Below are 26406 nucleotides of genomic sequence, written 5' to 3'. Positions count from 1 at the left end.
TGCCATACTGAAAGCATCCACATCAAATATTATGTTTAAATTAGTTATTCAGTGACAGTTTCATTAACTGGAAGTTTGCCCATTTTGCTTTTATTGTGGATAAGTAAAAATACGAGAAGAAATACGGTGGTTATAAGTAAATACTCTTCAAAGTAGGATGACTACTTTATATAAATCTGCTTATAGCAACTAAAAAGCACTTGTGAAATTCGTGCCAAGTAAATATTAAAGAAGATACTCCATAGGAATTCCCAGATAAAACTCACATTCCCTTGAAAAAAAATCTGCTACTTTGGATTTCAGTGTAATTCATTATTGTGGTGGTTTCCAAGTTAGGGCAAAATAAGCCTAATTGTAGGATTTATGTTATTTTACCACACTTAGGCTGATTGCATTTCATGAAAGCTTTTACAAATATATATAATTTTGTAAGATCATTTTCTTTTTTTTTTTTTAATTTTTTTTTTTAACGTTTATTTATTTTTGAGACAGAGACAGACAGAGCATGAACGGGGGAGGGGCAGACAGAGAGGGAGACACAGAATCGGAAGCAGGCTCCAGGCTCTGAGCCATCAGCCCAGAGCCCGACGCGGGGCTCGAACTCACGGACCGCGAGATCGTGACCTGGCTGAAGTCGGACGCTTAACCGACTGCGCCACCCAGGCGCCCCTAAGATCATTTTCTTAAGTCAGGCTCAGAAACACTAGGTGTGTGTAAAACACAAAACAGTAAATGAGGATTCATTAAAACATAATATTTTGGTGCATTTATTCTGAAGGTTTTAATTGACACTATAGCATGGTATATACCATCTTTGAAAGCGTGAAGAAAGGACTGGCCTTATGCAAACACTTCATTCATAAGACAGACATTTGAGATGCGTGTACCCTGTGTATGGCATTATAACAAAGAGTGCGAATATTTCCCCAAACATTTTTTTATTGGGTCGTTAAAATTTGCTGTAGCTACAGGGAAACACATTTTTGAAAATCTATCCTCCGTTGTACTGGATAAAGCTATAGGGAATAGAAATGTTTAAGCCACAAAAGCTCAAGCTTGATAAAACTCTGATACCATTTCTGTTGGTTTGTCTGAAACAAGATTTCAGGAGCTTGAAACCTCTTGGGTCAAACAAAGTCAGCTGTTAGAGGGTTTTTCCACATAAGATTGCCTCCACCATGGTAAACTTTGTATTAGATTTCTTCTGGTACAAAATACAGTTTTACTACGTTAGGAAATACAAGAAAAGCGGTAAAGAAGAGAGGTAACATCTTTCTTTCCGTGCCTGGAACTTATGGTCCTTGAACAGACCACTCTAGTTTAAAACATCTCCTTTGGTTACTGACTTTTCTCGGGAGTTCTTTCCTTTTCCTCTCCTGGAGTGGAGGTCCTTACAGCTGAGCTGTCTTCAGTTCCTTTTTCTCTCCGAGTATTGGGAGCCGAGAGCAGAGCCGGCTCATGTTTTCACGTTGCTCTTCTGACGTCTGTGTCCACAGTTTTATTTGTTAAGAAATAATATCAACGTCTAGCGCCAGTCACGTATCAAGGGCTTGCTGTATGCAGGGGTGGTGCAGGGTTGATGTGCAGGGGTTGATATGCAGGGGTGGTGCCGGGTGTGTTGGCAAAAAATGCTCTCAACCAGCCTAGGAGATAGTTGACTCCACATTCTGAAAATGAGGAAAAGCAAGGAGTCACGGAGGTCCTATTGCTAAAGTCAGAATCTGAACACAGGCAGAGGCCAAGCTGTTTTGTACAACACCGTATCGCCTCCCTGGAAAGGCACCCTCTCTATTCACTTCAGATTCAACTGATGTCTTCACAGTGTAGGGGGGCGGACAGAGCTTCCCTCAACCCTCTTAGGGTCCCTGGCTAGCTCTGAAAGTTAAACATACAAAGACAGATTAACAAGAGCAAAGCATGCAAATTTCTTGGATGGCAGTCTTATGGGATACAGGAGACTTCCTAAGGAAATAAAGACTGGAAGAAATTGTTGTGACCCAAGTATTTTTATGCAAGGTTTGATGAAGAGTGGATAGAAATATGATAGGTCAGAGAATGTGAGTTAAGTGTAGTAAACGGGGGGGGAAATGTAGTGAGGTCTGTGGTTCTTCTAGGAGTCCCTTAGTCTTTGAAGGTAAGGGTGTTCCTTTCCTCAGGGTATTGGGATGTACCTCCCACAGGAGAGTTTTAGGACCTGTAAGGGTGGCCTTCCTGCTTCTGCCATTTTTTTCAAACTCCATCAGCTTAAGATATTCACCACTATGCCAAGATGCCAAATTTTGGGGTAGTGTGTCCTGAAACCCACCAAGAGGTATGAACCATGGAAATGATAAGCTACTTTTTCCAAAAGGCTATAAGAATGTATCCAAAAGCCCTCGCTTCTCCCACTGTGACTTGATTCCTCCGATGGTAGGTCCATTGTTAAATCACTAAAGAACTAATTTCATGTTTTAGAGACCTGGTCCTCTGACCACCTGCTTACCTAAAATAGAAATACCAAAATCATAAAACATTTTATTTTATTTTCAGCCAAGAGATTACAGGGAAAAGACATTTCTCCAAAGACATACAAACAGCCAATGAGTAGCCCATGAAAATATACTGAACATCATTAGCCATCACAGAAATTCAAATGAAAGCTACAAGGGGATCCTGCATCATATGCATTTGGATGGCTATAATGAAAAATAATTACCCAGTGTTGCCAAATATGTGGAGAACTGGAACCTCATGTGTTGCTGGTGGGAATGTAAAACAGTGCAGTCGTTTTGGAAAACAGTATGACCGTTCTTCTAAAGGTTGACATAGACTTACCATATGAGGTATCAGTTTCGCTCCTAGGTATATACCTAATGGAATGGAAGCATCTGGGCGCACAAACACTTGCACACACATGTCCACAGTACTGCCATTTATAATAGCCAAAAAGTAGAAATAACACAAATATCTATTAGCTGGTGAGTGGATGAACAGAAGTGGTATACCTGTGCAATGGAATATTCTGGGGGAATAAAGAGGAATGAAGTGGTGATACATGCTACAGTGTGGATGACTCTTGAAAACGTGCCGAGTGAAAGTAGTCACAGAAGACCACGTGTTGTACGATTCTATTTACACAGCCTGCTGAGAGTGTCTGTAGAGACAGAAAGCAGATCATTGGTTTCCTAGGGCTGAGTGAGGAGTAGGGAGTGGGTGTCATGAGTATAGGGTTTCATTATCAGGAGGATGAACGTGTTCTAAATTTAGGTTGTTGCAATGGCTGCACAATAGTGAATATACCAAAAATCATTGTATCGCATGCTTTACATAGGAACATTTTATGATATGTAAGTTATATGTTAGTAAAATGGGTGTTGTTAAAGAATCACGTGAAAAATAGATCTCAGGATTGTTTAAATTAGCTATTGACTAGAATAACCCACAAGTGCATTTTTATAGATTTTCTTATGAACTATTGTTAGTCCACATAAATGTGTTTACATTTTAAGTTTTGTCTTTCATTTTTTCCTCTCTGTTCCGTCAAAGCTAAGGCTCAGTACTTGGTTCTTGGAAGGAAGGAAAAAAATACGTAAGGACAAAAGGTTGATTTTTATAGATCTTCCACTGTTGCCTAAAAATCACCTCTTCTAGACTTGTGATGACTTTCTCACTCAGGGAAATGAGCCTGATGTTCTTTCAACCAGTCCAGTGTGAAAACTCTTATGCCTTCTCTCTAATCCCTTTTTTTTTTAAGTTTATTATTTTGAGAAGGGGAGTGGGTAGGGAGAGGGATAGGGAGAGGACCAGAGACAGAGAGAGAATCCTAAGCAGGCTCCACGCTGCCAGCTCAGAGCCTGACACGGGGCTTAATCCCAAAAACCGTGAACCTGAGCTGAAATCAAGAGTCAGATGTTTAATCAACTGAGCCACCCAGGCACCCCTCTCTAACGCCTTCTCAAAGCATAATGATGTAATGGGGAGAGTAAGGGCTGGGGATCCGACAAATGTGGGTTCAATGGTACTTCTGCCTTCTGTAAGCTCTGTGACCCACGACCAACCTTTTAGCTTCCCGAAGCATTTTTCTTCCAACTGCCTCCGTGTTTTAATCAAATCAGCAACGATGTATGTCAAGTGCCTGGCGTTTAGTAGGCTCTTGATAGATGCTTTTATGTTATTAGCCATGACCCAGCCTCCCCAAAGAGGGCATCGAATGCAACTTAAGACTGAAATCTGTGTTAGTACTGGAGTACCTGAAAGACCCTTGCTGCCACCACGCCCCTCCCTGAAGCACAAATCTCTCCTACCCCCAATCTCGCGGCCGATGCCTGAAATCCCACGGTTACAAGCTCTTTTCAGCAATTCAGAATATTTGATCATGGTGTAAATGAAGGTGCCAGTTGGAGTAAAAATATTCTAAACAATGATATTTCATGTCTGGATCAATGTAAATGAGTTTTTCTTCCTTATGAAAACAAAGCAGTGAAGGCTTTACTAGTACGGCATACAGGAGCCAAAGGACACACTACGTGCCCAAAGATGAGCTGGAAAGAAATCACTCACTTGGGATGGCGGCCATGATCACGTATGCAGAGCAGGTCTGTGGTTTGAGGGGGCTTAGTGAACAACGACGACCGTTCAGCCCCGCCCTCAACTTGCCTTATTCCTTCTCTCCCTTGAAGAGCACATCTGTACAGAGACACTACTTTCCAGCCCTGGTCATTGTGAGATTCCCCGCACCACAGCGTTGGCCCTGACAGAAGATGACTTTCACAATCCTGCCTTGGCTGGTCCTGGCTGTGTCAGTGGGCAGCCCGTCACTCTTCCCCCTCCTTATGCATAAATCCTGAGTGAAAGAGAATGGACAAGAGATGCAGAAAAGCCTGTCTACCCGGGGAGAATCCGTCTCTAATTCTTCAGGGGGGGGCAGCTCTGGGCCATTTTCAAGTGATGCTACTCTGGGCCATTTTCAAGTGATGCTATTGTTGCTCGAGGCTCAACTAGTTTGCATGTCCCAGCAGAGGCACTAACTAGGGGGAAAATTGCTAAAACCTGTTTATCTGAAAACAATGACAACAAAATCCGTACCCACCAAAGATCCCACAGCTCCTCTCCTTTCCAATTCACAAAGCATTCTAATTAAGCAAATTCTGTTTCCCCTCTAGGCAAACAAAGCCTCAAATTAGGATGGGATAGAAGTAGTGAGAACACATGTGGAAATGAGAGATTCCCCTGTTCCAAGGTCATCGTCACAGAACCACCATGGGGCTTTGATATCACCACTTGAAAGGCCCTGACTTGAATTTAAATTTGTGTGTGCTAGAAATGTGGAGCTAAATCACTTAAACCCAGCATAAGCTTTTCTTTAAGGAGAAAAAAATTCTACTTTGCTTCATTTACAAATGTTGATTTGGTTAATTTTTACCCTTAATTTTGTTAAGGTGTAAAGATAAAGTTGAAAACCACAAATTATGGCACAGTTTCGATACCACTTCCGATAACTCTGGGGGAGAGAGTTAATAGAACAAATGCTGGGCAGATACTTTTAACTTCTTTTGTTAGAGGAATATTTAGAGGAGATTCACAAAATATTTGGCAGGAGAATTCTGGTAGAGAGTTTATTCTCATTGAAACATAAGCAGGATGATTTTGTGGTTTCAAGATTTCTTCTGTTGTGTAGATGATTAGCTGTGTGGAGATTAGTTAGGAAATATTCCTGGGTTATAGGCAGAAACATTCACAAAAGGAATTGTAGTATCTGAGTGTAAACTCAGCATTCTTATTGGGGCAGTAGATCTTGCCAGGAAGACTATGAGATTTGCAGATTACAAAACAATTTGGGTTTTATGAGAGAAATGTTATAAAAGGTGGCATTCATGTGACAGAGTCACTCTTAGTCACTGCTTGGCTGAAATAAGTTTTGATGTGTGACGTTTCTGGTGATAAAATGAACTAAATGTAACTATATTGCTTCTAATTGATTTGCCACAGCTTTCGCTCCACCACTGAGAAAACAGGGTCACACCTAGAGACAAAATGTGAACTCAAGTGGTTTTTCCATTCCAACTATAGTATTTTATGTTCCATTTCCTAGTAAGCCTAATGTTCACTAGGTTATCTGTGAAGGAACAGGATTTCTATTTGCTTGTTTTTCAATCTGACTTCTAGTAGAAGGCTATCTCTTTATTTACCTTAGCTATTTCTTTATTTACCTAGGCAAAAATAAAAACCCACTGTTGGGATTACATCAAACTAAAAAGCTTTCGCACAATTGAAGGAAACAGTCAACAAAATGAAAAGGCAACTTAAGAAATGGCAGAATATATTTGCAAATGATATATGCAATAAAGGATTGATATCCAAACAATATAAAGAATTCATGCAACTCAACACCAAAATGCCCCACATAATCTGAGACGTGGACAGATTACTTAGGTGTACATTTTCCCCAAGAAAACATACAGATGGCCAAAGGGCATATGGAAAGATGCCCAACATCATTAATCATTAGGGAAATGCAAAACCACAATGAGATAGCATCTCACACCATCAGAATGGATACTGTCAAAAAGACAAGATTTTTGCCAAGTTTTGATCTTCTGTGCCAATGGAAAGAAAGCTATTTGGATAAAATTAAAATACCTTCTACAGAGCAGGAAGATGGCATAGTAGGAGGACCCTAGGCTTGCTTCTTCCTATGAACACATCATCTTAAATGCCCCAGAAATCAACCTATAATACTGACTGAACAAACTTCACCAACTAAAGGGAGAAAAGAGGTCACATCAAAGAAAGTAAGAAGTGTGGGGACATGGCTTAGGGGAGGGGTGAATAATGGGTACTACAGAGAGAAGGGAGTCATGGTCATGGAGATGCATGAGAGAGAGCAAGGGGCCCACAGGGGAATACAAAAGGAGAACACTTCCCCATAGCTATTGGCTTGGAAAGTGAGATGGGCTGAATTTCACTAATTCTAATAATGATCAGGGCTTAAAGCCTATAGTTTTAAAGGTCAGTGGGCTTGGCTGGGATGGAGCCTGAACGGTACTGTACTCCTCCTGGGAGAAGGCAGGCAAACAACCTGGGGGCAGACAGCATGGAAACAGCCATCTGAACACATGGGGTAAAAAACAGGGAGATTGTTATCTTTATCAGAGTGCATCCCAGAGGCAGCCTTCAGGGAGACACTTCTTCTGGAGCAAAGGCCTTAGCTTTTACCATGTCCATCACTCATCCCTCAGCATAAACATAGAGCCACCTGAGGGAAACATTGCAGCACCTACACTTGCTTACATCAGGACCCACCCCCTGTGCTCTTGTGGAACCACCCCTCTCAGTCACAGTTGCCTCAGTTCCAGCATGGTGGGCTCTCCCCCAGAAGACCAGCACAAACCCCTACCCACACCATGTCCCCCAGTCAGAGAGTTCTGCAGGACCTCAGTTCTGGTGGAGGTGGCATCAGATCTCATTTCACAAGCAGATTAGAGTGCACCTAGTTAAAACTCACCACATTCAGGCCAGGGACCAAATACTGCCGACAGCAGGCAAGGAGAGCCTCTGCAGACCACTGGCCTGAAGGACAGAGCAGCCAAAACACAACAGCAGAGCACATGCAGTGACACGCTGGAGACACTCCCTGAAGCACCAGGCTCTGGGCACTACATGATCTTTTCTTCATAAGGTCATTATTTTCAGGAGCAGGAAACCTAACTGGATTTTCTAACACAGAGAAGGCAGAGACTTAGACAAATTGTAAAGATGGAAGAATCTATCCCAAATAAAAGAACAAGATGAAGCCATGGCCAGAGATCTAAGTGAAACAGATACAAGTAACATGCCTGTTGGAGAATTTAAAGTAGTCATCATAAGGATACTCACTGGGCCTGAGAGAAGAATAGCAGACATCAGGGAGACCCTTACCACAGAGATAAAAGAATAGCAGACATCAGGGAGACCCTTACCACAGAGATAAAAGACCCTTACCACAGAGATAAAAGACCCTTTCTGAAAGAAAGAATACAATAAATGAGATTGGAAACAAGCTTGATGCAATAAATACAAGGATGGAGGAAGCAGAGGAATGACTTTGTGATCTAGAAGACAAAATAAAGGAAAATAATGAAACTGAGCAAAAGCATGAGAGAATTATGCAACATAAGAATAGATGTAGGGAACTCAGTGACTCCCATCAAATGTATAACATTTGTATTATAGGATTCCCAGAAGAAGAGAGAAAAAAGGGGAAAAATGTATTTGAAGAAATAATAGCTTAAAATTTTCCTAATTGGTTGAAGGAAACAGATCCAGATCCAGGAGGCACAGAGAGCTCCCATCAAAACCAACAAAATCAGGCCAACACCAAGACCTATTGTAATTAAATTTGCAAAATAGAGTGATAAAAAAAAAATCTTAAAAGCAGCAAGAGAAAAGAATCATTATCTTACAATGTAAAACTCATAAGGCTAGCTGAAGATTTCTCCACAGAAACTTGGCGGCCTGAAGGGAGTGGCAGGATATACTCAAAGTGCCTACTGGGAAAAATTTGCAGCATGAATACTGTATCCAGCAAGGTTATCATTCAGAATAGAAGGAGAGATAAAGAGTTTCCCAGACAAACAATAACTAAAGGAGTCCACAAGCACTAAACCAGCCCTGTAAGAAACATTAAAAGGAACTCTGAGTGGAAAGGGGAGACCAAACATGACCTTATAAAGGCAGGAAACACAAACGCATTGAAAAATAAATATTTCCGTAAATATCGTCCAAGGAACACACACACAAAAAGGATATTAAATATTATAACATACACCTAAAACATGGGGAGGAGAGGAGAAAATAGGTTCAAACTTGAAGCACCATAAATTTAATATAGACTTCTATTTGAAGAAAAGGTTATATACAAACCTGATGGCAACCACATACCAAAACTACTAATAAACATGCAAATAATAAAAAGAAAGAAATCCAAATATATCACAAAAGAAAATCAGCAAAACATGAACAAGAGAAAGACAAGAAAGGATTAGAGGAACTTTCTAAAACCAGTCACAAAACAAATAATAAAATGACAATAAATACTATCAATAATTAATTTGAATATAAATGGACCAAACACTCCAATCAAAAGACATAAGGTATCAGAATGGGTAAAAAAAAAACAACCCAGGGCACCCGGGTCGCTCAGTCGGTTGAGGCTGAGTCTGACTTTGGCTCAGGTCATGATCTCAGTTTGTGGGTTCGAGCCCTGCATCGGGCTCTGTGCTGACTGCTTGCTCAGAGCCTGGGGCCTGTGTCAGATTGTGTCTCCTTCTCTGTCTGCCCCTCCCTGACTCATGCTTTGTCTCACCCTGTTTCTCAAAAATAAATGAATGTAAAAAAAAAAAGAAAAAGCCCACCTGCATGCTACCTATAAGAGACTCATTTTAGACCTAAAGACATCTGCAGATGAAAGAATGTTACAGAAGTATTTGTTATGCAAATAAATGTCAAAAGAAAGCCACGGTAATAATACTTATATCAGATAAACAAGACTTTAAAACAAAAACCGTAGCAAGAAACAAAGATGGGCACTGTATAATCATAAAGGGGACAATCCAATAACAAGATAAAAATTGTAAATATTTATAAACCCAATATGAAAGCACCCAAAAACATAAAACAGTTAATAACAAACATAAAGGAACTAATTGATAGTAATATAATAATAGTAGGGGACATTAACACCACCCTTATATCAATGGATACATCATCTAAACAAAATAAACAAGGAAGCAATGACTTTGAATGGCACACTGGAACAGATGGACTTAACAGATATATTCAGAACATTCCATCCTAAAATAGCAGAATACACATTCTTTTCAAGTGCACATGGAACATTCTCCAGAATAGATCATATATTGGTCCACAAAACAGGCCTCAACAAATACAAAAAGATTGAAGTCATACCACGTACTTTTTCTGACCACAGTACTATTAAACTAGAATTCAACCACAAGAAAAAATTTGGAAAGAACACAAATACATGGAGGTTAAACAACATGTTACCAGACAATGGGTCAACCAGGAAATCAAAGAAGAAATTAAAAAAAAATACATGGGAGGGGCGCCTGGGTGGCTCAGTTGGTTAAGTGTCCAACTTCGGCTCAGGTGACGATCTCGCGGTTTGTGAGTTTGAGCCCCATGTCGGGTTCTGTGCTGACAGCTCAGAGCCTGGAGCCTGCTTAGGATTCTGTGTCTCCCTCTCTGTCTTCCCCTCCCCGGCTCACACTCTGTCTCTCACTCTTTCTCAAAAATAAATAAACATTAACAAAATTAAAAAAAAAATACATGGGAAAAAATGAAAATGAAAACACAATGACCCAAATGAAACCAGGTGCTAGTTCTTTGAAAAAAAATTAATGAAATTGATAAACCTCTGGCCATACTTCTCAAAAAGAAAAGAGAAAGGACCCAAATAAATAAAATCACAAAGTAGAGATGAGAATTAACAACCAACACCACAGAAATACAAATAAGAGAGTAATACGAAAAATTATATTCCAACAACTTGGACAACCTAGAAGAAATGGATAAGTTCCTAGAAACATATAAATGACCAAAAACTAAATCAGGAAGAAATAGAAAATTTGATCAGATCAATAATCAGTAATGAAATTCAGTCAGTAACTGAAAATCTTCTAAGAAACCAAAGTCCAGCACCAGATGGCTTTATAGATGAATTCTACCAAACATTTACAGAACTAATTTCTTGTCAAGCTGTTTAAAAACATAGAAGAGGGAAGAAACTTCACAAATTCATTCTGTGAGGCCAGCATTACCCTGATACCAAAACCGTATAATGACTTTATTGAAAAAGAGAACTATAGGCCAATAGCTCTGTTGAACATAGATGCAAAAATTCTCAATAAAATACTAGAAAACGAAGTCCAACAATAGAGTAAAAACATAATTCACCATGATGATGTGGGATTTGTTCCTGGGCTGCAAGCATGGTTCAATATTTGCAAATCAATGTGATACACCGCATTAATAAAAGAAAGGTAAGAGCCATATGATTATTCCAGTAAACCAGAAAAAGCATTTGGCAAGGTACAAATCAATTCATGATAAAAACCTTCAACAAAGAGGTTTAGAGAGAACATAACTCAACATAATAAAGGCCATATATGAAAAACCCACAGCTAGCGTCATCTGAAATGGGGAAAAGCTGAGATCTTTTCCCTTAAGGTCAGTAACAAGATAAGGGTGTCCACTCTTACCACTTATATAGAAAGAAATAAAAGGCATCCACACTGGCAAGGAAGCAAACTTTCACTGTTTGCAGATAACTTCATACTCTATACAGAAAACCTGAAAGACCACCAAAAAACTGCTAGAAGTGATAAGTGAATTCGGTAAAGTTGTGGGATACAAAAATCAATATACAGAAATCTGTTGCCTTTCTGTACACCGATAATGAAGTAGAAGAAAGAGAAATTAAGAAAATAGTCCCATTTACAGTTGTACCTAAAATAACAACATACCTAGGAATAAGCCTAACCAAAGGTCAGAGACCTGTACTCTGAAAACTGTAAAACACTAATGAAAGAAACTGAAGACACAAAGAAATGGGAAAACATCCTATGGTCATGGATTAGAAGAAAAAATATTGTTAAAATGTCTATACTACCCAAAGCTGGCTAGCTAGCTAGCTAGTTTTAAGTAGGCTCCACACCCCATGTGGGGCTCGAACTTAGGATCCTGCCTGAGATTATGTCACATACTCTCCTGGCTGAGCCAGCCAGGAGCCCCCAGTCTACACATTTAATGCAATCCCTATCAAAATACCAATAGCATTTTTCACAGAGCTAGAACAAACAATTCTAAAATTTTCATGGAATCACAAAAGACCTCAAATAGCCAGAGCAATCTTGAGAAAGAAAAGCAGAGCTGGAAGCATCTGGTTTTCAAGTTGTATCACAAGCTGTAGTGATCAAGACACAAAAACAGACATATAGATCAATGGAACATAATAGAAAACTGACAAATGAAGCCACAATTATATGGTCATTTAATCTTTGACAAAGAAGGAAAGAATATGCAATGGGGAAAAAAAAAACAGTCTCTTCAACAAATGGTGTCGGGAAGACTGGACAGCTTCACGCAAAAGAATGAAGCCGCCTACCTTCTAAGACCATATACAAAAATAAATTCAAAATGAATTAAAGACCTAGATGGGAGACCTGGAACCATAAAAATCCTAGAAGATAGCACAGGCAGTAATTTGTCTGATGTTGGCTGTAACAGCATCTTTCTAGATGTGTCTGTCTGTCTCCTGAGGCAAGAGAAATAAAAGCAAAAATAAACTCTTGGGACTACATCAAAATAAAAAGCTTCTGCACAGCAAAGGAAACAACCAGCAAAGCTAAAGACACCCTATGGAATGGAAGAAGATATTTGCAAATGATATATGCAATAAAGGTTTTGTATCCAAAATCTATAAAAAACTTATCAAACTCAAAACCCCAAAACCTAGAAATCCAATTATAAAAGGTCAGGAGACACAAACCAACATTTCAACAGAGGGTACATCCAGATGGCCAACAGACACATGAAAAAGATGCTCACCATCACTCATCATCAGGGAAATAGAAATCAAAACTGCATTGAGATATCACCTCACACCTGTCAGAATGGCTGAAATCAACAACAAAAAACAAGAGCTATTGGTGAGGGTGTGGAGAAAGAGGAACCCTCGTGCACTGTTGGTGGGAATGCAAACTGGTGCGGCCACCGTAAAAACCAGTGTGGAGGCTCTTCAAAACATTTAAAATAGAACTACCCTATGATCCAGAAATCACACTACTCGGTATTTACCCAAAGAATACAAAAATACTAACTCAGAGGGGTACATGCACCCCGATGTTTATAGCAGCATTATCTACAATAGCCAAACTATGGAAATGGCCCATGTGTCCACTGACTGATGAATGGATAGAGAAGATGTAATATATATATATATATATATATATATATATATATATATATATAGAGAGAGAGAGAGAGAGAGAGAGAGAGAGAGAGAATATTGTTTTAAGCCAAATAAGTCAGAGAAAGGCAAATATCATATGATTTCACTCATATGTGGAATTTAAGAAACAAAACAACAAGGCAAAGGGGATAAAGGAGGGAGGCAAACCAAGAAACAGACTCCTAATTACAGAGAACACACTGATGGTCACCAGAGGGGAGGTGGGTGGGGGATAGTTGAAATCCGTGATGGAGATTAAGGAATGCACTTGTCATGATGAGCACAGGGTGATGTCTGGAAGTGTTGAATTACTATGTTGTACACCTGAGACTAATATTACACTGTATGTTCACTCCCTGGAATTCAAATAGAAATTTAAAGAAATAACAATAAGGTTTGGTAACATCCTCCCGCCATGCTCAATCCTTTCTATTCGTCATAATATTGTTAAATTCCTTTTTTCTCCCAGTTTTATGTGTTTTAGAATTAGGCTTAAGCAATGCTTCTCAAACGTTTGTTTATATGTGAATCACCTGCAGATCTTATTAAATGCAGATTCCGATGCGGCTAGTCTGGGGTGGGCTTCACATTCTGCATTTCTAATAGGCTTCCCAGTGATGCTGATGCTGTGGGTCCAAGGACCATGTTTTCAGTAGCAAGAGTTTATTTATTTATCTTTTAAAGTCTATTTATTTATTTTGAGAGAGAGAGCACGTGAAAGTGAGAGAATCCCAAGCAGGCTCTGTGCTAACAGCGTGGGGCTGGATCTCATGAACCGTGAGTGAGATCATGACTTGAACCGAAACCAAGAGTTGGAAGCTTAACCAACTGAGCCACCCAGGCGACCCATCATTAGCAAGAGTTGAAAGCGCACTCCGTGTCCTTGAGCATATAACAGCAGGCAAGGGCAGAAGGAGGAGGTCTAGAATGGGGGCCTGTTGGTATGTTTCCCGGGTAAGCCCTGCGGAGTTGGAAGAAAAACAACTGTGATACCAAACTTCAGATTACAGTTCCTCAACGATCTTTCTCCCTCCAGTACCTAAGAAACTAATGCAAGAAAACTGAAGGTTTTGATGTAATGCTTTGTCTACGATGATCAGTTTCAACCTTTCTTTCAAGTGTACCAAGGGTTGAGACAAGGGTTGCAACCAAGGGTTGCAAAGTACTTTGAGGACCTAAATGTAAATCTCAAAGATTTTTTTTTCAAGTATTTTTTCAATCATCTTGCCCCCATCAAATTTAATAATCCCTTTTCAACCACTTACCTTTGTCAAATCTTTTTAAGACATTCTACCTAGTTTTCACAGAAATAATGTTTTTGACATTCACGTAAGTAATGTGTCTCTGTCTGTCTTTACATACATTACAAAAATTAGTGCAATTGGCACAAGCTGCTTTATAAACAAACACAGCTGACGTGATTGACGTGTATTCATCACAGTGATGCAGGCAGGCGGGGTCCAAGAACCCAGGGGAAGATCCTGTTGGACCAGTCAATGCAGGACAGAAATCAAATGTAAACCAGAGGAGGTGGAAATGGTTTGTTGAATAGTGTAAGTGACACAAAATAGCAGACAGAGTGTCCGGGAGATCTGGAGAGGAAAGGAAAATGAGTCTCGCCATTGCTTGGGGCTAGGGGTTTGTATGGGAAGAGGTCTAGGGTACGTGTCCCTCCAGGAACCCAGGGTAAGGTCCCATCAGAAGCGAGGACCAGGTGAATAATAAAGGTTATTCCATAAGTTACCCGAGGCAGGGGTATCGATGCTGGCTTCAGCCAAGGTTTGTTCAACGCTAACGTCCCGTAACATGTTCAGTATCTGGCTCCTTTTGGACATTACCAGGTGTTTGGAGCATAGGCAAAACTCAGAGAATGATTACTTGCCTCCCCTCTGAAGTGGGAACGGAGCTTCTTTAGTTTATTTAGAGGCAACATACAGAACATGAGTATATGGGGCCTCAGAAAAACAGCAGGGATGGACCGTTATACTTCATGAAAAGCTAGGAATTTGAAAATTGCCAGACCTTTTTTGGCTGTTCTGGATGTTCATATGTTTGGTTGGTTGATCGATTCTGCAGAATTTTTACTTGCTGAACCGGTGGCTCAACTGTTTTTCTGGTTCACATTTGTCAAGCTAGACTCAAAATTTCAATTGAATCAAAAGCTCTGTTTTTGCAGAGTATAACAGGAATTGTAAGCTCGCTGTAGGTAGAGTGACTTTCCTACCTCAACAGATTTCATAGAAACAGCCTTTTATTTTTTGCCATCATATTCCATATTATACACACGTGCTACATACCTATATCTATACAACTCTGCCTATGCCTATAGCCTTATCTGTATATTATAGCAGGAGTGCAACCAGCATAAATTTGGGAACAGACACAATCGACACCGTAAATGTAACATGGCCGTAATGAAGAGTAACTCTTGAATGGTAACCAGCAAGTTTGTCTCATGTATATAACCATGTTTGGCAAAAGGATTGGAAGGCATGGATTGGTGGTAAGTGGTGCTCAGCTAAGAGAGCCATTGTTTAAAAACAAGTAAGAGGGGTGCCTGGGTGGCTCAGTCGGTTAAGCGTCCCACTTCGGCTCAGGTCGTGGTCTCACGGCTCATAGGTTGGATCCCTGTATCGGGCTCTGCGCTGACAGCTTGGAGCCTGGAGCCTGCTTCGGATTCTGGGTCTCCCTCTCTCTCTGCCCCTCCCCACTCATGCTCACTCTCTTTCTCTTTCTCAAAAAACAAACATTAAAAAAAAAAAATTTAAAAAAAAAAAAGTAAGGCAAGGAGACGAGAGCATGGGGAGAACATTTGAACTGGCGTGTTCAAGAAAAGCTTCCCTGAGTAAAGTGATATGGAAGTTAAAGCCTCGGGAAGGAGAATGAACTAGCCCCTCAGAGGCCTGGGGAAAGAGTGGGCTAAGAGAACTGCCAAGTATAAAGCTGAGACATGAAAATGAGCCCATGAATTCAAGGAAGCGATGCTAGGCCCAAAGGAGCCACAGCAGTGAGCCAGGGGCCCAAAGTTAGCACGTGAGATTGGCTTGGGGCTTTCTGGTACATGGTAAGGATGTGGGATTTTATTCTAAGAGCAAAGTGACTCACAAGAGGCTTTAAACAAGGGAATGGCATGATCTGACTTTTTGTTATCACTTTTTTAATCAGTGTGGCTTCTCTGTGGACATTACATGGCGGATTCTTTTCAATTAATAACAGATAAATTAAAGAACTTTGTTTTTACCAAGTATGCTATACGTAAGTCCATTCCAGAGCTGTTGGCATTTAATATTATATGTATAGTTCTCATTTCATAGATTTTTGGATTGAAAAACATGTTGCTCTTTTGGCTTAATATTTGTGAAAAATGCAAAAGAGTTGTGGGAGAAAGGTAGACAGCGGATTAGCATTCTAGGATATTTTTCTGCTCCGTATACTTCGTGAAAAGCTAGGAATTGAAAAGTGCCAGACCTTTTTTGGCTGTTCTGGATGTTCATATGTTTGGTTAGTTGGTTGGTTGGTTGATTGATTTTGCAGAATTTTACTTGCTGAACCGGTGGCTCAACCGTTTTTCTAGTTCACGTTTGTCAAGCTCGACACTAACAATTTCAATTGAATCTCAAGCTCTGTTTTTGCAGAGTATAACAGGAATGGTAAGCTCAGAGCATCACAGGGCCTGGCAAGCCATTGTGTGAATCACACCTGAGGCTGGGCCCGTGGCCACGTTGGAGAATACATGTTGCACGTAAATGCACTCAAATTCAGCATTTTGAGATGTTGGGCAGGTCACCCACAAAATATCTGCAGGCTCCATTGGCCCACAGGTCACAGATGGGGGTCCCTTGTCCAAAGATATTTAGAGCCTCTGAAGGACAAAACTGACAACATTGATGGCAGGAAGGGCAAAAGTAGTTGCTTCTAGAGATTTCAACAGTGTGATTCGTCTCTTCTTTAAAATAGACAAGGATCTTTTTCTCTGTGGACTGGCATGCACAGAAATAAAAAAACATTTTGGGTATAGGCTTAAGACAGGAATTATATCCTAGTAATAGGCGGTGGTTGTGTTTATGCTCATAGAGCCAGGTTTGCATCTGGAAACGCTTGAATCCCTTCTTCTTTATGTCACTGTATTACTTAACATGTGAATAAGGGTGATGTTTGGGACATAGAGTGTGATTTTGTGGATGTTAATGCACCAAACAAGCCTCAATGAGGCCATTTCATCACATTATTAACCCAAATATATGATTGTTAATGTGGTCCGTGCTTTGAATGTTATCAAAAGTGAACGTTAAGGCAAAGGAAGTCGGCGACTGAGTTATAGCAGGTGTTCTGTGTTCTGTGCAGTGTCGGGGGGTAAAGAGATAGATTCATAAACACGCAGTTGGCCACATGTTCACTCCAGGCAGCAAGGTGAGTGGAGCAAAGGCGGGAAGGTACACAGAAGTGGCTCAGACTTTTGCAACAGAATTACTGAATAATATTAGTAATGGAAGGAGGCAGAGTTTTGATTAAAACAGCTAATTAAGTGAAGAGACAAAATAATTGTGCGGGGTAACTGCTGATTTCATGGCTTGCTGCCCAAGAGATAATCCACTGTACTTTCGTGATAGACAAATAAGTCATCAAACCAATTAGCTTTATTCATTTTTTTGTTAAATTTTTTTTTCATGTTTATTTATTTTTGACAGAGATAGAGAGACAGAGAGAGACAGAATGTGAGCCGGGAAGGGGCAGAGAGAGAGGGAGACCCAGAATCCGAAGCAGGCTCCAGGCTCTGAGCTGTCAGCACAGAGCCCGACGAGGGGCTCAAACTCAGAAACTGAGAGATCATGACCTGAGCCAAAGTCAGATGCTCAGCTGACTGAGCCACCCACGCACCCCAGGCCACCCAGGAGCCCCCTGATTTGCTTTTTTTAAAGGACCAACCTTCAGGACATATGGGATTGATTTCCAGTGTCTGCAGAGTTAATATATACTGAATCACATAAAAGCAATTATGGCTGAAAATGTTGTGTATTTTATTCTAAGTCTTTGATAATTAGTTACCTACCTTTGGCACCTAAATTAACTCCTATTAAGAATTGTCCTTAACCGGAATACTTCAACTTGTTTTTCTAGGATAATACTTCAGTATTTTTATGTACAGTATTTAATAATTATGGAGTTTGTTATTTTTGACAGTGCCACCCTAATGTCACCTTTGACGCAATATAGGCCCTTTACTGACATGAGGTTTATACTGAGGTAGAAAAATATCAAGAAGAAACATGCTAGGGGCACCCGGGTGGATCATTTGGTTAAGTGTCCGACTTCGGCTCAGGTCATGATCTCACAGTTCGTGAGTTTCAAGCCCCACATCGGGCTCTGCGCTGACAGCTCAGAGCCTGGAGCCTGCTTCGGATCCTGTGTCTCCCTCTTCCTCTCTGCCCCTCCCCTGCTTGCATGTGCTCGCGCTCGCTCTATCTCTCTCTCTCTCTCTCTCTCTCTCTCTCTCTCATAAATAAACAACATTTTAAAAAGAAGAAACAGGCTAGTTAACACCTTATGTAAAAGGCAGTTTGTAATGTGAATATTTGTAATGCTCAATTTTCCACCAAAGGAGTAGATGTTTGTTTGAAGGTTTATAAAAGCCAATGAAAATATTAAAAGATGTAGTGAAGATTTGCAGTATGCATATGTATGGAACATATTAGCAAAATATATACCAATATAATAATATTCATACTATTAAAGTTAATATTAATTATACACTTTTAAGTATAGTAATTGCCTTAAAATGCAGTAGTTCTCGACTGTAGACCATTCTTGACCAGAGACTGATGAGAGCAAGTCAACCAGAAGTCTGTCTAGACATTAGCTGACAACATAAAGCCGCAAGAGGCTGATATATTGGGAGCGGACCGAGATGTAACTGGTAACTCACTTTTCCCTGGCGTGGTAGGTTGCTGCATATAATTACCCTTACACTTCATCAGTCCTGAGAGGAAGACTGGACACACCATAGGAAATTGGGGTCCCTGTGCTTAATCAGTGTCCCATCAGAACATGGGAAAGCAATCAGCTTTGCAAATTGAGATATTAAGGCTTTTGGTTTGTTTTGTTGTTGTTTTTAAGCTTTTTTACCATTAGAATTCTGAAAAGAGTAGTTCAAAAATCATACATGATCTTTATTAGATTAGCTTACCTTCACCTGGGTTTCACATTGGCTTGTATCTTATCAAATAACTCTTAAAATTAGGAGTCCTGGGGAGCCTGGGTGGCTCAGTCGGTTAACAGTCCGACTTCAGCTCAGGTCATGATCTCATGGTTCTTGAGTTCACGCCCCGCATCGGGCTCTGTGCTGACAGCTCAGAGCCTGGAGCCTGCTTCAAATTTCTGTGTCTCCCTCTCTATCTGCCCCTCCCCTGCTTGTGCTCTCTCTCTTTCTCTCTCAAAAATAAATGAACATTTTAAAAAAATTACAAGTCCTGGAACATCAGCAGACATTAAAACACATCTTGATATTAATCAACAGTAATTTAAGAGGGGAATGGCTAATAGGCAGACACTGATTAAAGTTGCCCATTTCATATTCCCAACAAACAAACTGCTCAAAAGGAATAAGCCCTAAAAAGGTATTTACAAATCAGGGTTTCACCCCACCATCTTTAAGCATTGTTATAATGAATGAGTTTGTGACTGCATTTATAGCCTATCTATATTTGGGGAAATGCAGGATGTTAAGGGTTGTAACCAGTGGGTATGGAGTAAAACAGCTGGGATTCTGATTGTAGCAGACACGTATTGCTTGCATCACCACCAAATGAAAGGAGGCTCCATCCATCAATAGTGAGAGAACTGGGTGAGGAGAACCTACCTTATCAGAGCAAAGGAGATTGTTTCTTTTACCTATTACTAATTTATTTTCTAATGTAACTAGTTGTTACAGCTCATCTGTTCTGTGTGGAATCTAAATGTTTTCGGGGAACTTTATGTGCTCTTAATGGGATTCCCCCCACCTCCCCAAGACTGGTAAGAACGTTTTGTCCTTCCTTCGCACCTGGTTTTGGTGTAGCGAATACAGAAATGATGGCCCCTCTTTAGAGTTCCTGGTCCATTAAAAGGGCGGGGTGGGGGGGGTAGAGGGCAAAGTAAAATCAAGCACTGCAGTGTAACATGTGCCGTCAGTTACGAGGGTACCTATAAAGGTCTTCCTGGGATGCTGAGTATGGTTCTCTGTGGGGAACATAAGCAGAAGGAAGCCCAGTATGTGGGCATGCACCAAGATGTTGCTGATACCAACCATGGAATAATGTCTTGTTATTTCAGCCATGTAACTATACAGATAGTGGATCAAAGAAAGGGATTTCCATCCATGCCTGCAATTTTTTTGTTGTTTTTGTTTGCCTTTTTCATTTAAAAGGGGAAAAAGGTATTCAGACCCATGGATTTCTCAAAATAGATTTCTTTTGGGTAATTCATTCATTAAAAATCAGATACTAAAGTCATCCTTCATTTTACATCCCTTTTATTCAGTCTGCATTGAACGATGCAGGTTTAACTACAACAGAGAGTGGAACATCTAAGTTTTCAGGGAGAGCCCTTCAGGGAAAGCTTTGGGATAAAGCATTTTTAACTTCCAAGCAATCCAGCCAACTCTGTGAATGAGTATTACCCAGAACTCGCATATATGGAAGGGAGAGTTGTCCTCTCCAATATGGAGGAAGCATAGAGAAAGCAGGGGAAAGGGAACAGTATGAAAAATAAAAAACGAATAGACAGGAAATAGCACAAGGAAGAAACCTTTGTAAAAAAGAGTGAGGCACCCATGTAAGACACAAAAACCTTATAAGAGGAAAAATTCAGTTTCCAAATCTCAGCTCTCTCCTTGTATTAAATGCTATTTTGTCCTCTATTACTTGACATTGGTTTTCTTCTCCGGAGTTAAGACCACCTGGTTATGTGACCAAACACATTTGGGTGTTTGTGCTTCTCTTAATTATTATTCGGTCTATGACACAAATTTTTATGTATCCACATCCTCAAGGCTTAAAAATAAACTAGGTAATAGCTCTAAACAAAATGTGGTAAGCCCCACCTTCCTAGTGATTTTTAAATCTCTCTCCTGGGTATGTGTACTGGACTAAATAGCTTTGTTACTTTTAAAAACTAAAAAGTGAGTTAATAACTAGCTGAGCACAGAATTCAGGCTATATCACAATTATTCCAATAACACGGGGATAGATAAGTAGATCTATAAGAAAACTAAAAGGCATGTTAAACATTGGAGAGACTAAGATTGTGAAGTCCCCATCCTGGCTGACCACATGGATGCCATCTGTATATGGAAGCTAGTCACCAGGAAACTGAGAACTTGACTGCACGAAGCTCTCTATTTATGAGAAGTCCAATGGATGTGTACAACTCACCCAGATCACGTCCCTAGACACTGATTTTTAGAAAGGATGGGAGAGGATTACTTAGATTCATATTCAGGGCTTGAAAACTAGGGAGAAACGGGAAGGTACTGAGAGATACGGAGTCTAATCGGAGCCGACTTCGGTAACCGGGCTGATCCCAGAACTGTCCCAGCAAAGTCATCAGGCTCCAGGCCAGGCCACAATATTGCTCATCTCCGGTTAGATGATGCAACGCCACACCAGGTACATTCCTGGATTTTTCAGGTAGCATAGCTTTAGGAAAAAAACAATTCTAATACCGCAAGTTGAGACTTACCCTGTTAGCACTAACAATACTCCAAAACACTCTCACAATGTTTAACAGCATTCTTACTGACCCAAAATAGGATTTTGTATTTTAAACGGCTTACCAAAAAATGTATCTTCTAATTTTGAGGTAAACTTCTTTATTTTCTTACACAACCAAGAATCTTAAACTATCTTAGTACATTACCAGCTTAACAAGTCATATTTTAGTATTATGTGCAGTTGTCACATTGTTTTACTCAATATTTAAAAAAATGTAGTTAACATACCGTAGACACTTAATATTGCTTATTCTCTGTAATTGTATTTGGTATAATATAACCATGTCCAGAGTTATTTTTGTATATTTACAGTGAATAAAAGTGAACAGACCCACTCCCCCCAACCCCCACCCCCATTAAAATAAAAAGGAAAACGGAGAAAAATACAAAGACAACAAGATGAAATAAGGTTCTGGGAGGGAAACCCTAATCATTCAAGTGTGGGGATGCAGCGGTCAGCTTTTTGCACCCATTCTCCATGCTACACAAAAACTTTGAGAATACTGCCAAACACTGTCTAAGACCTTTCAAGAAGCTCCAGTAGATTTCTGAATTTGTTCCTTTAAAATCAGGATGCTCTGCCTTTGCTCAGGAGGCAGCATGGCGATCTGATCTGCAGTCAGTTGGAGAACCTGCATGATCAGAGCTGCCTTCTCTTGATCCTGCGGAGTTACCTGGCTCTGCCCAGGGCTAAAACTGCTCGGCTGGCCTCCACCTTGCTTACCCGCCCCCTGCATGCCCACTCCTTGTATGCCCGCCCCCTGCATGCCTGCTCCTTGTATGCCCGCCCCCTGCATGCCCGTTCCTTGTATGCCCGCCCCCTGCATGCCCGTTCCTTGTATGCCCGCCCCCTGCATGCCCGTTCCTTGTATGCCCGCCCCCTGCATGCCCGTTCCTTGTATGCCCGCCCCCTGCATGCCCGTTCCTTGTATGCCTGCCCCCTGCATGCCCGCTCCAGGATTTCCCACCCCTGAAATGCTCGAGACCTGTCTGGGTCCCTGAGGACCACCTGCCCCCATATTAATGGGACCAGGACCCTGGATTCCACCAGTCATGGGGCCTCTGGAGCTGGGGCCAGGGCCCCTTAGCTCCATTCCTCTTCCATCCATGCCTCTCGCTTCCATCCCTCTGGTTTCCATTGCACAGGTCTCCATTCCTCTTCTCTCCATTACTCGGGTCTCCAAGACTTCCGTCTCCATGGCTCGAGTCTCCATCCCTCGAGAATCTCTACTTCCTCTACCATCCATTGGGAGACCCCTTTGATCTATCATGGGTCCTCTGGGCTCTCCAATTAGCAGTCTGGGATCTGCTAATGGCCCTCCCCTCATCTCATGGGAGGAAGGGCCCCGGCCGTCGTGACCAGAGGCGTGGTGCATGGGGGGGCCCTGATGAGGTGGGCCAAGATAGCCTCTGGGCTCTACCTCCCCGGTGACTGAAAGCAAAGTCCCTCCACGGGGGTCGTTTGGAGCATCTCCTAACAGCCCTCGAGGAGGCAGGCCACCGGCAGTCATGGGTCCACGAGGTAGAGGAGCTCGGGGATCCGACATCTGCACCTGTCCCCGCTCTAAAGGCACTGGGCCGACGCCCGGCATCCCAACCTGGGGCTGCATGCCTCCCCCGGGAGTTAGGGAACCAGGCCCGGGTCCGGGAACCGCAGCTGGCATCGGCCCCGGGGCTGGGATCCCGCCCTGGATAGGGGTCTGCATCAGAGGAGGAATGTCTTTCACTGGCCGTCTGGCCATATGCTGCGGCTGAGGGGCTGGCGGGTTCTGCTGGTTCAGCAGGACACTGGGTCCCGGGCACAGCCCCGGGCCGGGGCCGGGGCCGGGGCCGGACACGGGCTGAGACTTGCCCGGGATGAGCGGGGTGACGTGGATCTTGCGGTGCAGGATTTTCAGAGCAATCTCCGGGTCCATTATTCTCATCACCACCTGGGCCTGCAGCAGCGCATAGGCCAGCTGGGGGTTCTGAAGCAGCATATTTCGCGCTTCCTGGTGGCTGTTCTGCACGCACAGCTTCATCTGCTTCATGAGCTCGAACATCTGCTCGGGGGGCAGACTGGCGACCGCCCTGGTGATGGACTCGGGGGCGTCTTCCGGGTCGATGGGGTCCCCGTAGGGCGAGTCGATGATGGGCGCCGCGGGCCCCAGGCTCTTGAGCTCCTCCTTGTTCTTCTCGCTGGCCGCGTTGTCCACCCGCAGCGCCCGGCCGCTGAACTCGCGCCCGTTGAGGTTGCGCATGGCGCTCAGCGCGGTCTCCTGGTCCTGGTACTCGCAGAAGCCATAGCCCTTGGGCTTGCCCGTCTCCCGGTCGTACACCAGCCGGAAACTGACCACAGAACCGACCTCCGAGAAAATGTCCTTCAGCTGCTCCTCGGTTGCCTCATACGGAATGTTCCCCACGAACACGGAACGCAGTGACCGATCCATCGCCGGGTCTCTCACCGCTAAACTCGACATGATTCCGGTTGGGCGCCCAGCGGAGAGCCGATTCTTTCCAAGAGTCGTCCTCTGGCGACCCACGCTTCCGCTGGGCACCGGAAGCGGCTCTCGGGCTCCGGGGCGGAACCCTCCGCGGGCCCGATCGAATCGTTCCGCTAAAGCCGCGGACGCCGCACCGCCTCTGTGCTCCCCTACCTACATTAGCTAATGCTTTGTGCCTCTGGTCTTTCGTGATTCTGCCAGTTCCTTATTTCCGAGAGGGACGATTCCCTTCTCGTGTCTCATCGTGAAGACTTCCCGCGGCCGGTGCAGGCTGACCACAGTCAAGATGGCCGCTCGGGCTTCCCCATGGTAACCGGGAGCGGCCGCCTCCCGTGACGTCAGGGGCGGTTTTGCTTCCGTTTGCCCGGCGGGAAACCGCCAACCGTAAGCGGGTCTGGGCGGCGGCTTCTCTGTTCTGATGTTAGCGTGGCAGGTAGCCGACCCTCCTTCCTCCGCTTTATTTAAGCCCTGTTTAAAACCCTACCCGGGACTGCGAGGTAACAGCGTAGGCGTTTCCGAGCAGTTGGGGATTTGCTCCTTGAACGACAACAGCCACAGCCCCGTTTTGGAAAACATTTGGGGAGAATAGCTGCGGAGGCCCCGCTGTCGCGGGGGCAGGGCCTTCCAGGCGCCTCTGCGGCCGCGGGCGGCGACCCCGCGTGGGCAGCCCTCCTCCTTAGCGGTGTTAACCCACACGAGCAGGCGCGATTCGTGAGCCAGCGCGGCTCGGGGCTGCAGAGCGCAAATGAGTCATTTCAGCCCCTCTCCCGCTGCAGGCTTTCAGATCGCTTCCGATTGCTGCAGACGGCTGGCGACGATTGCACCCCCTCCCCGGTGCAGGGCGCGGCCGAGTGGCCGTCCCTGCTGCCGCTGTGCCTGCGGCGTTTAACAGGTGTTAGGCGTGGAGCTTGGGCCGGGCTAGGCCGTTTGCTAAGCGGTCGGGAAAGAGCAAAGCTGGAATGTCCTTTTCTTTTTTAAAGTAATGTCTACAGCCAGCGTGGGGCTCCAACTGGAGCTCAAGGGGCGGGGAGTGTCGGCTTTCCCGACCAAGCCAGCCAGGCCCCCCTAAAAGCCACAGCATTCTTAACCAGGTTGGTCTGTCCTAGTTCCTGTGCAGCATCCCTTGTAGCAAGGAGGCACCTCCCAGGAGATGTACAGGTTTTTTCTTTACGGAGGGAGGGTGGGGCAAGAAAGCTGATGCCAAAGAAAGGGATGGTTCCAGACAAGGCTGTATCCTAGGGTCTCCTGGTGCAGATGGCCTCGCCTCTCTTTGGCGGAGGGAGAGGACCCAGGGGACAGACTCCCTGGTGCTGACGGGAAGGAAAATTTCCTGGCTGACCCAGTTTCCTAGGGCTGCCTTCTTGGGGAGGCTGAAATTGCAATTAGATTATTACCCGGGTTTGGGAAGTCGGTCTAAGAGACACCATTTTAGGCCTGTGGTTCCCCCTCCCCCCCCCTTTTTTAAAATACAGTTTTACTTATTTTATATTTAACTATAAAAACTGATATCCAGTTAGGCTGTTGAAAACTTTTTAGTATGTGTGCAACAACTTGGGTGTGAAATCTACCTTTGCAATGACATTTTATTAGGTGTAAACATCAGGTATTTCTAGTTAAAATTTGGCATTCTCATGGAGATGGCCTGTATGTGCTTGAACATAGCTATTCACTAAACACATGATAACTCGTATCTGCAAGTGACCAAGTGTATTTACATCACTCAATAAAATCTTGCTGATGATGTCACGCTGGGTCCAAGGACCCAGAGGGCGTTCCCAAGACCAGCCAAGAGGGTCCTTGGCTTCATATAGGATGGAAATCAAACAGGAACCAGCAGGAGGGGAGAGCAGAGGTTACCGGAGGTATAGAGAAAGCAGGTACAGACGGAGCCCCTGGGAGACTCAGGAAGGAGCAGGGGTCTCGTCTTTGTTTGGGGTGTGGCATCCAGGAACTGGTCAGAACAAAGACGAAGGCCCGCGTGTTACTCCTCGGAGCCAGGGTCCCCGCGTGGGGACGTCCGGCTCCGTGGTCTGGAATTGCCCTGTGGTGGCTTCTCTCCTGGTCCTTCCTGGGACATTTTCTATTGTAGAGCAGTCATTGACTCCGTGTCCCTTACAAGGAGGACACACACTGTTTGCACCGTGCAGCGTGTGTGATGTGGGGGTGCCGGTCCTGGCAGGAACGCAAGC

General features: G+C 43.1%; 2 protein-coding genes across 6 annotated transcripts in view; one reads left to right on the top strand and one right to left on the bottom strand.

Moving 5' to 3' along the window:
- The window catches only part of PRKG1 (protein kinase cGMP-dependent 1), a 1254852-nt gene that overhangs the window by 670169 nt on the left and 558277 nt on the right, over positions 1–26406 (top strand). The window lies entirely within an intron of this gene.
- CSTF2T (cleavage stimulation factor subunit 2 tau variant) lies at positions 21817–24781 on the bottom strand. Its single transcript, XM_006937713.5, has one exon. The coding sequence runs from the start codon at positions 24191–24193 to the stop codon at positions 22262–22264; it is 1932 nt and encodes a 643-aa protein (XP_006937775.4). The 5' UTR covers positions 24194–24781; the 3' UTR covers positions 21817–22261.

Source organism: Felis catus, chromosome D2 (genome assembly GCF_018350175.1).
Source record: "Felis catus isolate Fca126 chromosome D2, F.catus_Fca126_mat1.0, whole genome shotgun sequence".
Classification (NCBI taxonomy): domain Eukaryota; kingdom Metazoa; phylum Chordata; class Mammalia; order Carnivora; family Felidae; genus Felis; species Felis catus.
This window is presented reverse-complemented; position numbering and strand designations above follow the sequence as displayed.

Coding starts and splice junctions, on each gene's coding strand:
- CSTF2T (XM_006937713.5), bottom strand. CDS start 24,193: ATGTCGAGTTTAGCGGTGAGAGACCCGGCGATGGATCGGTCACTGCGT.